Source organism: Myotis brandtii, unplaced genomic scaffold (genome assembly GCF_000412655.1).
Source record: "Myotis brandtii unplaced genomic scaffold, ASM41265v1 scaffold1577, whole genome shotgun sequence".
NCBI lineage: Eukaryota > Metazoa > Chordata > Mammalia > Chiroptera > Vespertilionidae > Myotis > Myotis brandtii.
In genome coordinates, this window is record NW_005355741.1 from 420,002 (window position 1) to 436,067 (window position 16,066).

Genomic DNA, 16,066 nt, shown 5'->3' on the forward strand with positions numbered 1-16,066 from the left:
TGTCACTTGTTAATAACCACTAAAATACTTACATTCATTCTCTTCAGTCAGAGTATTTGTTTAGTTGTTAAGTGCAGAATTTGAACTGAGGCTTAAGAAAGAAACTTTAAGGAAATAGAAAACCTAATTCCAGTCCTTAAGGAATGAAAAATCTTACAGTGTCAATAGAAAAAAACTAAAAAGGAAAGAAATTGTATGTTTTAACACGTAAGACAAAGCATCTATTTTCACAAGGAAGCTTACATCTTTCCGATGTTAATCAGATTCAAATTCAGAAAGGCAACATTTATAAATAAGTGTATCCTCTTTAACTACTCAGATTACTAGTCACTTAGGGAGACCCTACTAGGTGCAAGGCATTTTGTTAGGCATCATGAAAGATACAATGAATAAGCACTGTCATTAAGGATTTACATTCAATTGGGTGAATAAAACAATGGTGTATGAATAAGAAATGTGTGTAAACTGTTTAGCACAATGTTAGACGTACTAAATGTGTAATCATTGCTAGCCATTCTTATTAATTATTTTAATAATATATGGATTAAGATGTTTATTTGAAACACAACAAGCTATATAGGTTCAGGTGAAAAGTGTTCCATATTGCAAAGAGCTTCTGACAGAGTATAAGATCAATTATTGGGGACATGAAGACAGGAGGTTGTAAATTTTAGGGAAGATTCTCTTCAGGACAAAGGCTTGCTGAACATGCCCCTGCAAATGAGAGCAAGAAAGAAAGGCTGAAAATGTGAGACTGGGTGAAAGATGGAGTAGGTTATCAGAAGAGCTGTGAGGGGATAGCTCTAGAAGGTAGCCTTGGCTATGGGAAGAGACACATGTTTAGCAATAAAATTTAAAAAGAATGGAAGAATAATGGCAGATTTCTTTGATTGAACTTAAGGTAGTTTAGGGAATTCACATCACATGAGTTGCATTCTTTGTAGTAAGTAGGAAAAGAACTCATCAGTTGACAGACAGTAAGGGAATGAGAGAGGGTTGGAATATTGAGGAGTGAAAATGTAGAGTAGTTGCTGTGGACAATGTATGGAAATTCAAATATCATCATAAAAGAGTATCCTATTTTGATAACATGGACTGAAATAAGTCAATACAATTATTAAAGCTTCTTTAGACATTGTGGATACTGTAGAGGCAGGGAAAATGAGCTAGATTTTAATTTGTCAGGTAAGAATGGAAGAATAGAAATTTGTTTAGTTGTTCAGTGCAGAATTTGAACTGAGGCTTAAGAAAGAAACTTTAAGGAAATAGAAAACCTAATTCCAGTCCTTAAGGAAAGAAAAATCTTACAGTGTCAATAGAAAAAACTAAAAATGAAAGAAATTGTATGTTTTAACACATAAGACAAAGCATCTATTTTCACAAGGAAACTTACATCTTTCCGCTGTTAATCAGATTCAAATTCAGAAAGGCAACATTCATAAATAAGTGTATCCTCGTTAACTACTGAGATTACTAGTCACTTAGGGAGACCCTACTAGGTGCAAAGGCAACATTTATAAATAAGTGTATCCTCTTTAACTACTCAGATTACTAGTCACTTAGGGAGACCCTACTAGGTGCAAGGCATTTTGTTAGGCATCACGAAAGATACAATGAATAATCACTGTCATTAAGGATTTACATTCAATTGGGTGAATAAAACAATGGTGTATGAATAAGAAATGTGTGTAAACTGTTTAGCACAATGTTAGACGTACTAAATGTGTAATCATTGCTAGCCATTCTTATTAATGCAGCCAAGGTTGAGAATCACTGTCCTAGGGTATCACTACTTTTGACAACAAAGTTAGATTAGCAGCATAGCAAAATTGACTTATAACAACATAAAGCATTGCAAACTCTGATGTATATTAATAATTTCCCACATTTCATTTAATGTTTCTACATTTGTTTTAATATTTAAAAAATGAAAGAAATGGTATGTTTTAACACATAAGACAAAGCATATATTTTCTCAAGGAATCTTACATCTTTCCGATGTTAATCAGATTCAAATTCAGAATGAAATTATTATGTAGAAGTTTTAAGAGTGTGTGAAAAAAAACTGTTTTCCAAGAAGATTAGAGAACTGGAAAAACTTAGGAGCATTATAAACATGAGTTTGCCTGAGAGCTAGTAGTAACAAGGATCTATGGTAGGTACATGGTGATCATTAGCATTAATGCGGTTTCACGTGCATATCAAGACCCAAATAGGCCCCTGTTGTTTCCTCTTTGAAAGTGTGAAAGTTATATTTACTCAGACAATCTACTACTCTAGTTATAAAGGGCTATTAATAACCACCTGCGCCGCTGCTTCCTTTGCTGGGAAAAGAAAAACACCTTGCATCTAGAAACTGGGCTAAGCCAATTTAGGTCTCCGTTCTTAATCTTACATAATGCAAGCGAATTATTGACCAAGAAGTAAGCATATATATTGACTCTAGATATAGTCATTAAATAAGCTTCCAATATTTTAAGAATAATGTATACCTGCTTTTACATATGAAAGGCAAATGTTGTTTTGGGGTGCTCCAGATTCTAGAGTCAGATAAACTACATTTGAATTTTGTCTCTACCAATTACTAGTTACATGAACTTGAATATATAATAAGCCTTCATTACTACATCACTGAAGTGGAAATAATGATTCCCTGTGTACAAAGTCTCATTGTAGGGATTAAGTGGCAGAGCATTTTTAAAGTACTTAATACAAAGCCTACCATATACTAGACGCTCACCTGCTTTGTTTTGTTTTTGCCTGTTTGCATGTACAAGTAAGATGTAAACTACATTATTCATTAAGAAATACTGTAAATGCATTCTGAACTGTTTTCTCCCTTCACATTGGCTCCTCACAGACTCCTTCTCTAGAAAACAAAAATACAATATTTAACAAATTTAGAGTGGAAGGACTAACCAGTCCATTTTAAGAGCCTTTGCTAATTACATTCCTTTGACATCTTGGAAAACTACTCAGACAAGTTTTAGTACAAGTTTCTTTTCACTGTCCTCACAATGCATTTGAGGTTAAAATATGAAGATTAAGAAGGAATAGCTTAATTTTTTATCTGACATCATCTTTAACTAGCATCCTTTTTTTAAATGTGGAAGAGGTTTTGGTAGTCTTTATAATGTTTGTATATAATGATGATGAAAGCTATCAGAGATTTTCTTTTACTTGGTCACTGATTAGCATCAGGAATCATATTTTTTCTTCCTGTCCTGTATAACAGTCAATAAACAAAGAATAAAATATTTGTCACTTGTTAATAACCACTAAAATACTTACATTCATTCTCTTCAGTCAGAGTATTTGTTTAGTTGTTAAGTGCAGAATTTGAACTGAGGCTTAAGAAAGAAACTTTAAGGAAATAGAAAACCTAATTCCAGTCCTTAAGGAATGAAAAATCTTACAGTGTCAATAGAAAAAAACTAAAAAGGAAAGAAATTGTATGTTTTAACACGTAAGACAAAGCATCTATTTTCACAAGGAAGCTTACATCTTTCCGATGTTAATCAGATTCAAATTCAGAAAGGCAACATTTATAAATAAGTGTATCCTCTTTAACTACTCAGATTACTAGTCACTTAGGGAGACCCTACTAGGTGCAAGGCATTTTGTTAGGCATCATGAAAGATACAATGAATAAGCACTGTCATTAAGGATTTACATTCAATTGGGTGAATAAAACAATGGTGTATGAATAAGAAATGTGTGTAAACTGTTTAGCACAATGTTAGACGTACTAAATGTGTAATCATTGCTAGCCATTCTTATTAATTATTTTAATAACATATGGATTAAGATGTTTATTTGAAACACAACAAGCTATATAGGTTCAGGTGAAAAGTGTTCCATATTGCAAAGAGCTTCTGACAGAGTATAAGATCAATTATTGGGGACATGAAGACAGGAGGTTGTAAATTTTAGGGAAGATTCTCTTCAGGACAAAGGCTTGCTGAACATGCCCCTGCAAATGAGAGCAAGAAAGAAAGGCTGAAAATGTGAGACTGGGTGAAAGATGGAGTAGGTTATCAGAAGAGCTGTGAGGGGATAGCTCTAGAAGGTAGCCTTGGCTATGGGAAGAGACACATGTTTAGCAATAAAATTTAAAAAGAATGGAAGAATAATGGCAGATTTCTTTGATTGAACTTAAGGTAGTTTAGGGAATTCACATCACATGAGTTGCATTCTTTGTAGTAAGTAGGAAAAGAACTCATCAGTTGACAGACAGTAAGGGAATGAGAGAGGGTTGGAATATTGAGGAGTGAAAATGTAGAGTAGTTGCTGTGGACAATGTATGGAAATTCAAATATCATCATAAAAGAGTATCCTATTTTGATAACATGGACTGAAATAAGTCAATACAATTATTAAAGCTTCTTTAGACATTGTGGATACTGTAGAGGCAGGGAAAATGAGCTAGATTTTAATTTGTCAGGTAAGAATGGAAGAATAGAAGATAGGGATGGAAGTGATTTCAGGCTCCAAGGTGAACTGAGACAAGTATAAAATCAGAATGGGTGAAATAGACTGGAGGACTTCTCAGGGCCTGATTATCACAATGAAGTACCTGTTTCAGGGAATGAGGAATGCAATGATGGGAAAGGACAGACAGTTGAAATCAGAGATTGAAAGAGTCAAGTTTTGGTTTATAGAGACAGAATTGTCCCGGGGTTAGCCTAGTACCAAGGTGTGGCCATCCATGTTGCTGAACTAGAGAAAGTCAAAGCACTATGAAGCCAGGATTCCCCATGGACTATCTTTTGAGTAATGAAGTTTTCCAAAATGACAATAATGGTGGCCTGGGGTAAATAGAATACTAGGATGAGTGTCATTTTACCAGAGCTATATAGGTAGTGTTATAAAACATAATGGAGAAATGGATGACTTAAACTTCAAAAAATACGACTAGAGATTAGAGGCTTTTTGAGGGTAGAGGTTAGGTTTGCTCTTCTCCGTAGTTCCTCTCAGTAGGCACAGTGTTCACATAGCCTTGGTGGTTGATAAACGGGTTATTTTTTGAATTAATGAATAAATGAATAAACAAATAGATGCTGAACAAATTAATAAAATAGGAACACTGCTTTGAAAGGGTAATGTGAATTAAGGAGAATGTTGACCCATCCTCTTTGCTCTTTGTGTGAAGAAAGATGAAAGCGGGAGTAGCTCAGTTGGCAAGGCTGTGAGGGATGGGAAATTATCAAGGAATGACACAGTTTCATTCATTGGAAGAAGTGGAACACATAGAGGAAGGTATCATTAAGCATGTGGGAGGACAAACAAGTAATATGCGAGATGGGAAAGCAAAATGAACCGTGAATAAAGTCTCTAATCCTAAGTTAAACTTGAGATATTTTTATTTACTATAACCATAATAGTTAATACAAATTCACCTTTGCAAGGTGCTTCATGAACTTACTCTATATTGAGTGCCTTTAGAAACATGATTAAAAATAAGAAAATTCCAAATTAGGAAAATTTACAATTATTAAATATTAAATGGAAATTTTAAATAAGCATCTCAAATGGTGAATTTGAAGTACTTTTATGATGTTTTTGCTTTGCCCCAATAGACTGAGACATGGATTAACCAGTAAGAAATAAGCAGGGACATGAAAAAAAGAGAGAAAAAAATTTAAAATGTAATCTTTTATTTACATTAAATTTGGCATTTACTGGCTTTCCCCATACAAATTTCATGGTGTTTGAATGTTGTTTAGAACTATTTATAATGTCATAGTGAACTTTTCAGCATCTAGAAGCTATTCAGTTCATAACCAAGCAGTTAGGCATGATAAGAAACTAAAAAGATGGGGTTCTCTCATTCTTTCCCTCATAATGAGTCATTATGATATAGTTGAAAACTAATGGGTTAAGAGTGAGGACACATGAATTCTCCATCCAGCTCTTCTGGAAATCATTTGTGTCACTTTGCATGAATTGTGGACCTCACTGTACCTTAGTTGTGTCATCTGGTAAATGAGGAAATTCGACTAGAAATTTTGGACTCCACGCCACCCTACCCCTCTTTCTAATAACATTTTACCAGAAAGCAGGGGCAAAGAAAACAAAAATCACGGGGCTGCTATAGCTGGCGTGGGAGGGGGGCGTTCTCCGGGATCCTGCCTCATGATATCATACCCAGGAGAGCATCGTCACAGGGCCCTGAGCATGAAGGGCCTTGCTCTTGGCCCATTGCTTTGCTGTTGACATGTTGCACTAGGCCCCACAAATGATGTAGCCAGACCTGCTTATACCTCAAAAAATGCACTATGATGATAGCAGAGTATAAGCCAAAATGGGAAGGGCTGGGATCGGGGATTTGAGTCCTAAAGTATCACATAGAAACCCGAACTCTGTCCAGGTTTACAGAGTCTTTCCAGGTGTCTACTGAAAAATTGAATCCTGAGTACAGATCTAGACCTAGATTCAAAATCTTGCGTGAGCAAGAAGCGTTATGGGCCAAGGTATAACTCTCATCAATTGGTAATATTAGTGGTGAGGTTAGCAGACTAGCAAGCAGTTAAGCCTCCTTAAGCACGAATTCTGAGTCATATCATTAACACAGAGAAAGTGGGGGAAAGAGTAAGACATTTTCTGTACCTTTATTATCATCTTGGTTTAAAAAGTTCCAAGTCCTCTTATTACTCTTACATGGAGATTAAATTTAAACTTTTTAATTAGCTAGTTTTCTTATATGGGTAACAGAAGCCACACAATTTTGATCATGGGGTATTTCTCAGCAAGGCTTGAGTGGATGTATAGTGTTAACCAATTGTGCAAGATCAGATTATTAGATAATTCAATTTAGTACCTACATACTTAACAAGGGGTCATATTAATATAAAGCATGTCATTTTCTTCTTTTGTATGATAGCGATCACATTGTTATGATGGAAGAGTTTTATCATCTAAGTCAGATATGTCATGCAAATTATCGTTTTAATTTTTAAGTTAATTTCCTACAATGAGTTTTCAAAAATAAAGTAGAGAAAAGAGAGGTTCCGAGCAGGGAAAACAGAAGTAGCCTTGGCAGGTTGGACGGGAGGGTCATGTTCAGACTATAATCAGTGTACACCAAGAAGAGCCTGTCACTTCCTGGCTGGTGAATGCTGTGGTTTTATTCGCTTTGTTTGTGATTAGAAGCAGCTAACTTCACAGCAAGGATTCCCACATAAAAGAACTGACATCCCAAGCTTTTTGAGTGTCCCCCTCTTTCATTCAGCAAATACTCAATAAGCACTGTGTTTCTGGTGGCATCGTCTGTGGTTTCCAGGCGGCTCCAAAATATAGTTTCTAAATCTGTGGATGTGGGTCCTCCATCAGAAAGCTGTGTTTGTTTGAGTTTTTAATCTAGAAGAATATGGCAAAAAAAAAAAAAGAGCAAATTGATTAGGGCAGTGGTCGGCAAACTGCAGCTCGAGAGCCACATGCGGCTCTTTGGCCCCTTGAGTGTGGCTCTTCCCGTGGCCCATGTGCAGAAGCCGGTATTTTGTGGAAGAGCCACACTCAAGGGGCCAAAGAGCCGCATGTGGCTCGCAAGCCGCAGTTTGCCGACCACTGGATTAGGTTAATTAATTAAGTGAAATTATGAAATTATGAAACTTCAAGGATACCCCAGAAAGCATATACTGGTTCATTTTGCAGGTGAGGATATAAAAATAATAAGCAGCTGAGCCACTATGAGGAGTCCAGTGACCCAGAACCTGGTCTAATCATTTAGTTATTGAGCATTCACTGTGTGCTGGGCACCGTACAGGGACCTGGTAATAAAATCTGCATAAGACATGATCCATGCCTCTGCCAGCTCACAGACATGTAAACAACAGATAACAAGGTGATATAAGTTCGAAAATTGAGATATGCAGATGATATTCAGTCACTGCAGACCTAGGGTATGAACTCGGGATGAAATAGTCGGGAAGGCTACCTGACATGGGAGCAGTTTTGTGCTGTTTCGCAAAACCATGTTACTGAATGCTTGTTGAGCCAGGTGAGTCAGAGGACTGAATTCCCAGAGTAGTGATTCTTAAACTGGGTGAGTATCAGAATCCGCTGACAGACTTGTTAAAACACAGATTGCTGATTTCATAGGTCGGAGTTCGAGCCTAAGCAACTGCATTTCAAAACAGGTTCCCAGGTAATACTCATGCTTCCAGCCTGGAGACCCTATTTTGAAACACTGCCCTAGCATCCGTACATGTTGTGTAACATGAAAAGCTCACGGAATTGCTGGGCAAAAACATCTTACTTTATAAACCTCTTTAAAATATAATAAAATAGTCTGAGTCTTTTTGGTAATATACCAATTCCAAATTTTTAGATTCTACAGTATTGTGAAAGATAATACATATTATCTAACTGGGAATTTTTTTTAAGGCATGGCTTCTGTAGGATACATAGCAATCACAACTGTCTAAGGGTTAGTAGTCTCTCCATCTTGATATTCACAAGCCCCTGATATAAAGCTAACTTTAAAATTAGACTCTGTCCCTGGCTGGGCTACTTCCTGGTGTTGGGGGAGATATTTGATCCTGCAGAGTAGTACGGATTCCTATCTCCCCGCTCCTTCTGCAACTCTCTCTCCTAAAGCTCTTGCACGTGGGACTCTCATTGGCATCAGAACACGTGTTCCCCCGAGAAAGCCATGTCAGAGCAGGCGTGGAGAGAGCAGCCCAGACCCTGTACGAATTCCCAAGAAGAGAAGAAAACTCTGTCGCTTTTGATGAGCCTTCCCTGGCTTTACACACACCTCTGCAGCAGTCGGAGGCTCTGGTGGGCTGCCCCGTAGCTCTGTAGTGAGAACAAGATCATCCTCGCCCCTCACGGTTGTTTTTAGATGTCTGGCACCAATATGCATATTGGGAGCCTTCTGCAGAAAGGCACACGTGCGTGTGTTTTTTTTATGATGAAAGGCTTATACTCCATTAGTTAGTCAACTTTAAACCAAGCAGCGTGAGAATTTTTATTCCTCAACAAATGCTGAGCACGGGCTTCTTCCTAAAAAATTCAGTACAAATGACAAAGTTAAAAATAGTTTTCTAATCATGTAAAATGTTGTTAATAAAGAGACAAGTTTTCAAAAAGATGATGAATAGTTACCTACATTTGTGATAGTTTCTTCTGGTCCCTTCGCCTGGATATATGAAGTGAGTGAACGCCAGATTATATATCATTTCTGCATCATACTGAGGAAGTATCCATACACATGTATATAGATATTATCCCCAGCAATACATATATGCATTTATATGTCTACATATTGACGGTTCACAAACATTTTATGTAAGTGTCTCTACATATAAGAGTCACAGAACTAGGAAAAAATTATTAATCAACATGATTGCGTCCTACCCCAACCACACTCTGGCACTAGTACTCACTCAATAAACAGTTATTAAACACGGGGATGGATGAATGATTCCACTCAGGCTTTTACATACACTTGCTTCAGCTCTTCTAGAGCCTCCAAGATATTTTCCTTTCCAGAAGAATTATTTATTCATTTTGATGTTTATTAAAATGGCTTAGCATAATATTCAAATATATTTCTTCAATTTCTAATGAAAATTAAAAACATGCTGAGTACTAGACAAGTGATAATAGAGTACCTGTCTTCCTACATGAACCCATACTTGTTACAAATAATGAAAATAAATGTTGAGGCAATAAAAGTAAAGAGAGGAAAACAGAAAAGGAGAAGGATTAAGCCTCATAATTTAACTACTTTGTAAACACTAAGTAAAATTCACTTTTAAGAATTTTTGAGAAAGTATCTTAAAACAACTCAATTATGGGTGTGTGTGTGTGTGTGTGTGTGTGTGTGTGTGTCTGATTTGAAGACCAATATATCTCTTTTATTTCGAGTTCTGTTAACATTGCCTGTTTTTATTTATTTTATTATTGTTGTTGTTATTATTTTGTCCTCACCCGAGGATATTTTTTCCATTGGTTTTTAGCAAGAGTGGGATGGTGACAGAGAGAGAGAGAGAGAGAGAGAGAGAGAGAGAGAGAGAGAGAAACTTTGATGTGAGAGAGACACATCAATTGGTTACCTCCTGCATGGGCCCTGACCAACTAGGGCTGGGGATCAAACCTGCAACCCAGGTATGTGCCCTTGAACAGGAATCAAACCTGTAACCCTTTGGTGTGTGGGCTGGCACTTTAACCATTGACCCACACTGGCCAGGACAATATTGCCTGTTTTTTAATCAATAATTTTTAAAATCAGTCCATAGTGATAACTACTATTATCTGTCTAACAATATCAATCTCAGCTAGCCGGTGTGACTCAGTGGTTGGGCATTGACCTATGAACCAGGAGGTCATGGTTCAATTCCCAGTCAGGGCATATGCCTGGATTGCAGGCTCGATCCCCAGTAGGAGGTGTGCAGGAGGCAGCTAATCAATGATTCTCATCATTGGTATTTCTATCTCTCTCTAAAAGTATATTTAAAAAATAAAAATAACAATCTTTGTCATAAGCTAGACATAAAGGCATTTGTGAAAGTATTATTGATAAGCAACATTAGTGAGAGAGAGACAATCATATTTACAAGAAATTTGAGGCTTTTTCACTTGTAGAGACCTAGAAATTTAACCTAACAATAATAAAATATGTGTGGCTATGAGGAAACATTTTTAATTAATGAAATTCTTTTTTTAGACAGAGAAAGTTTACTTGACCTTCAGGAAAGTGGAGATATTTGCAAGACATTAGGGTAAATTTTAGGGCTAAATACAAAATCTCTGGAGTCGGTATGGGAAGAAATTACTTGAGGCTTCTTGCGAATTTTATTATGGTTTGATCATAAATACCATGCAAATATCCTTTGTCAGTGTGTTTTGGCAGTTCTTCCTAGGAGACCAAGGAGTGAAGAGGATTACAAAAAAAAAAACAAAAAAAAGGAAAATGAGGTTGATTTTAGACTAGAAAAATGCAGTGGGGAATTCTATAACTTTTTAGCCAATTTTCTACCTCATTCCTGTGTCCACTATACAGTATTCCAAAATCTTTACAGAAACCAAAACTGCAAACTTCAAATTGAATCAAAACTTCATCTCTCCCAACAATGTTGAGAATAACCAAAATGTAATCTCATCATTGTTCTACTATAGCAGTTAGGGTGCTTTGGGGTCTAAGAGACTAAACACTCAGGCCTAAGGTTAGAAAAGGGAATGTCCCGGGTCACAGAATCTAGGGAGGTTGACCACAGAGCTCCTGGAAGAAGAGGTGCACCTTGACCTCAGAAACAAATACAGCTAAGAATGTCCTGTCTGGACCTGCTCTTTGTCTCTACTTCTCTCTGTTTACCTGCGTCATCCTCTCTCTTCATAAATCTTATTCTACATGGGATATATGAATTCCTTTGTTGTACCTCTTATAGCTATAGTCACCTGCGGGGAATAAACTTCTTTGATGCTCTCTTTGGAACAAAGTCCTAAAATCATAGGGAAGGGATTGGTCCAGGCTACCCCTGGACCATGTGGTCTGTTGAATGGAGGACTCAGATTAGTCCACTTCACGTGCAGCTTAATTCACTGTGACTAGGGGAGCAGGATTGTGCAATAATAACATGGCAGCTGCCATGGGTATCATAAAGCTTGGCAACAGGGAAAATGGGGAGCCGTTCCCAGGCAAAGGAGAATGTTGTGGCGTGAGGCAGGAAAACCATAGCAGCACCAGGCAAAACCCACATTATATCCCTGATGGTTATACGTAGTTCATGGAAGGCTAGGCTCTAGCCCACTTAAATGACTCTAGATGTTGAGATACATAACTAGCATTCCTATACCACATGAAGCAAAGTCCTGATGGAGCAAATAGAAGTAAATGATTGAGTGCTATCTTCCTCATGAAACTCTTTTTGAATACTTATGTGGGCCCTATCGAATGAACTCTTGCAAGTATTTATGATGGCCACTACAGTTTATCACATAATTGTTCTACAATTGTTTGAATCATAGGCCTAAGTTTCTAGCTCAACTATAGGTATCTTATCTTATGCTTCTTTTGACTGGAAGACTTCTACATCAAGATTAGTGTTAAGGGCATAATTTATTCCACATATAGTCCATAAATGATTTTTTAGAGCCTACTAATTGCTAGGCAACTTCCTCAATCATGATACAAAGATAATCAAAGATGATCCTTAAAGAAAGCACATGATTTCATGTTTTTTGTCTCCATGTCACTTGACATAGAAGTCTAGCATGGCCAAATTTGATCTAGCAAGTGAATTGCCTCTCCAAACACCAGAGATGTATCTAAATGCAGTTTAGTTTGCCTATCCAGAAAAATCAGAATTTCCCTCCCTTTTAAGCCAAAAAGCTATTAATGCAAATCCAAATTAATTTGCATTTGATTGCATTTCTGATGGAAACATTCATGTGCAAATCAAAATTCATGCAAAAATAGCCAGATAATTCAAATAGTTGCTGATATATCAAGATAAAATTAGGATGTTAAATGTACATCTATCATATCTACTAGGACTAAGGATCTTTAAATGGGACAGTGCTCTTGAAATAAGTCATGTCTTGAACATTTAACATTTGAGTAGATCTGGGTTCAGAGGGAGCTATTGCATTACTTTCAACCGCCAGAGTGCTGAAAAAGAGGTCAGTCATTGGTCAAATCGGTTAAGTTGTTCAAAACAGGTTCATCTGGATCCAGCATTTTTTCCCCTTTATCTTTTTCCTGCCCTTAAAAACAAAAGATTTTGATAGATCTGAAGTGATTTTGATTATCCCAAGCCATGGACAGATAGTTTGTGCAAATCGGCAGTTGCTTCATACTGTCTAGTGCAGGGGTGGGCAAACTTTTTGACTCGAGGGCCACAATGGGTTCTTAAACTGGACCGGAGGGCCAGAACAAAAGCATGGATGGAGTGTTTGTGTGAACTAATATAAATTCAAAGTAAACATCATTACATAAAAGGGTACGGTCTTTTTTTTTAGTTTTATTCATTTCAAACGGGCCGGATCCGGCCCGCGGGCCGTAGTTTGCCCACGGCTGGTCTAGTGACTTAATGGTGCAAGTTAAATGACACCATCACAATCATCACCAATAAGTATGTTTTGGGAAACATCCACAGCATCATGAGTATACCAGTGGAACAGTGATCTGACTTATTCTTCTAAAAAAAATACTTAAGATTTAAGATTCCAAGATTCCAAGAAAAGATTTAAGCCAAATTTTAAGATATAAATTATTAATCCACTATTGCACATTCCAAAGCTATATTTGAAGGACATATAGGTCTTGGAATCACACCATTGCTCTTGTTGAAATTAACAGAAGTTGGAGTGGCAAAAGAGAAAAGTTTGAGATCACCGTATTTAGGATTCTTAGCACTTAGTTTAATAGTCTACAAAGTGTAATGCTCCCCGGTTCTCTTTTATTTGATCCAATGTATTAGCTTATAGTTTCAAGTCTTTTTAGCATTCCAGTGGTTCTACTTTGGTGAATGTCACCTGCCGTACATCAAATTTGAAAAACCTGAACATGAAGGAGGATCTTAGCCTCATCCTCTTTGGCACACCCGGTTCTTCCCCAACAATAGTGATTTTACTTCAGAAGTATCTCTCAAATCTAGCCATTTCTCTTGTAGTCTCCATCACCAATTCCTTAACTTTTATCTTTTGCAATCCTTGTCACGCCATAGCTGGATTTGTCATTTAAAAATGCAGATAATCCATAATTCCATCCAACCATTCTCCTTGCTTAATACCCTCCAATGTCTTCCTGTTTCTCTTAGAATAAAACCCAAACCCTTAACAGGGCTGACACAGGCTGCATGGTCTGGTTCCTGCCTGCCCCCTCACCCTTGCATCACGCTGGTGCGCTTTCACTCTGCACTCCAGCACTGTCCTTTCAGATCCTGGGATGTACCATGCCCTTCCAGTCACCACTGCTCTTCCCTAGCTTCTAATTTAAAACTTCAGGCATTTTCCATTAAAGCTTTCCTGACCTTCCAGACCCCACCAGGTCCCCCTGTTACTTCTTCCATGCCACCATGCAACTTCCTTTCATTATACTTGAGTTTGTAGTGTCATATTTGTTTTTGAGACTATATCACTTGTATTAACTGCTCTCCCGGCTTTCTGAAGTAGGAGACTGGATCCGTTTTTTGCTTATCCAAACAAGACCAGATGAGTGTCACATACCAGGCATTCAGTAAATACTTGTTGAATTCATGGAAGGTTCCACTTCCTATTCTCATCTATAATTCACACATTCATAATAGTGAAAGCCAAAAATAAAAATAAAAATGGACTGACTTGCTTGAAGATCACCCTGCCACAAATTGCCAGAGAGAATTAGTGTAGCGAGTTCTGTGATATCTTTTATGGCAGAGAAGGCGAGATGAAGAATATGGTGTTCTCAAGGTTAACTGCTCTCAGAAACTGTGAAAGTGGAACTCCACCATGAATTGTACAAAGCAAAGGACTTTTTGTCACCTCCTTGTAGTGGAGAATAATGTAACAGACACTCTCCCAACTCTGTCTTAGGCATAAAAATTTTATTTAGAATATTTAAGCCCCACGCGTTTCAGAAACATACCTAGTAGTTTCAAATACACACAGTCTTGTCACACAAGTTGCTAAAATTGATTTATAACTATTATTCATTTCATGGGAATAGAGTCATAATTACAGTATTTAAAAGTAACATCAAACTCACACAGCCATATAGCCATTTTCTTAGCTTACCCTGTTACCTTTTATTTCTATCAGTCATGAGCTTAATTTTATTTTCAGCAGCTTTAAAATACTGAGCTACATATTGAAATTATAGGAAAAGATAAACTTCCACATTCCATGATTTTTTTAAAACACAGTCCCAGTATTATCTCTCTAGGAATATCTGTGCTTTTGCATCTGTCTGGGAGTATGTAGTCCTGGTTGTCTGTGATATTCAGAGTGGAGCGTTAAAAGCTTATATTTAGCAACAGGATGTAGCTGTGGTTAGGGACGTTAAGTTTAGTGGACAATAAAAAATTAAATATACCTTTATTAAAAGAGAAGGAAGTTTTATATAGGCTATTAAAGTAGCTCTGAGCTAATATTATCTCTCCCTCGTATGAATCTTAGAATGTCGTTCAGCTTTTTCAAAAAATTTCCCTAGAAATCATTTGTGAAATTATGTGGATGGGTATCCCTGGAAAAAGAAAATAAAACATGCCTATGTAACTTAAAGCAAAGTCCTCTTTTTTGTATATACGAGTAAACATGTACCCCCAAACCAGTCATCTGCAACATTTCTTACAAATAAACTAGGCATTTGTAGTCTTTTTGTAAGTTACCATGTCTTCCTAGCAATGATGTAAGCAGACTTGGCCTGCTAGGAGGAAGGCCCTGAAAAGACATGTCTTCTCCCTTTTATGATTTCAGTTAAGAATGCAAATTGCACAGCAGACTTTGAGGAATACTTTGCCAAAAGGAAACTGGAGGAACGCGATGTCCACGCGGTCAGCATCGAGGAGTACCTTCAGCGCAGTGACACCGCCATCATTTACCCAGAGGCCCCCGAGGAGCTGTCTCGCCTTGGCACGCCCGAGGCCAATGGGCAGGAAGAAAATGGTGAGGCTGTAATTCATTTTTAGCCACTACACTGACCTCTGCAGCTGTTACAATTACAAATGCACTACATGCCTGGGTGTTTACCTTAAAATTTGAAGAACAGCTGCAGAGGCATGGAATTTCATGAGCAAAGATTAGAACTGTAATTTTAGGGTATTGTGAAATTTTTTTTGTCAGCAAATTTGTGTCATTTGTACATCCAATAAAGAACAAGAACAATTAGAGCCTATTTCTACGAGATAAAAATATCTAAATGGATTCCCATCTTTCTGAAATATTCCACTTTTCAAGGCAGAAACACACACACACACACACACACACACGAAAGTTTAGAAAGACTGACCCTAACCTTTTGTTCTTTACGGACACCTGACAAACCCCTTCACACTGTGAATTCCTGAGTCATTTGTGACTCCAGGTTTACTACGTACTGTCAGTCACCTCGAGAGAAGCTCCTCATTTATCAGCTGTTTAA

At 37.3% G+C, this 16,066-nt stretch overlaps 1 protein-coding gene across 7 annotated transcripts in view; it reads left to right on the plus strand.

Moving 5' to 3' along the window:
- The window catches only part of ZEB2 (zinc finger E-box binding homeobox 2), a 141,538-nt gene that overhangs the window by 106,558 nt on the left and 18,914 nt on the right, over positions 1-16,066 (plus strand). For all 7 annotated transcript variants that reach the window (XM_005862013.2, XM_014536233.1, XM_014536234.1 and 4 more), the window contains exon 5: positions 15,403-15,591. In XM_005862013.2, coding sequence (XP_005862075.1) covers positions 15,403-15,591 — 189 coding nt within the window. The remainder of the gene's footprint in view (positions 1-15,402; positions 15,592-16,066) is intronic.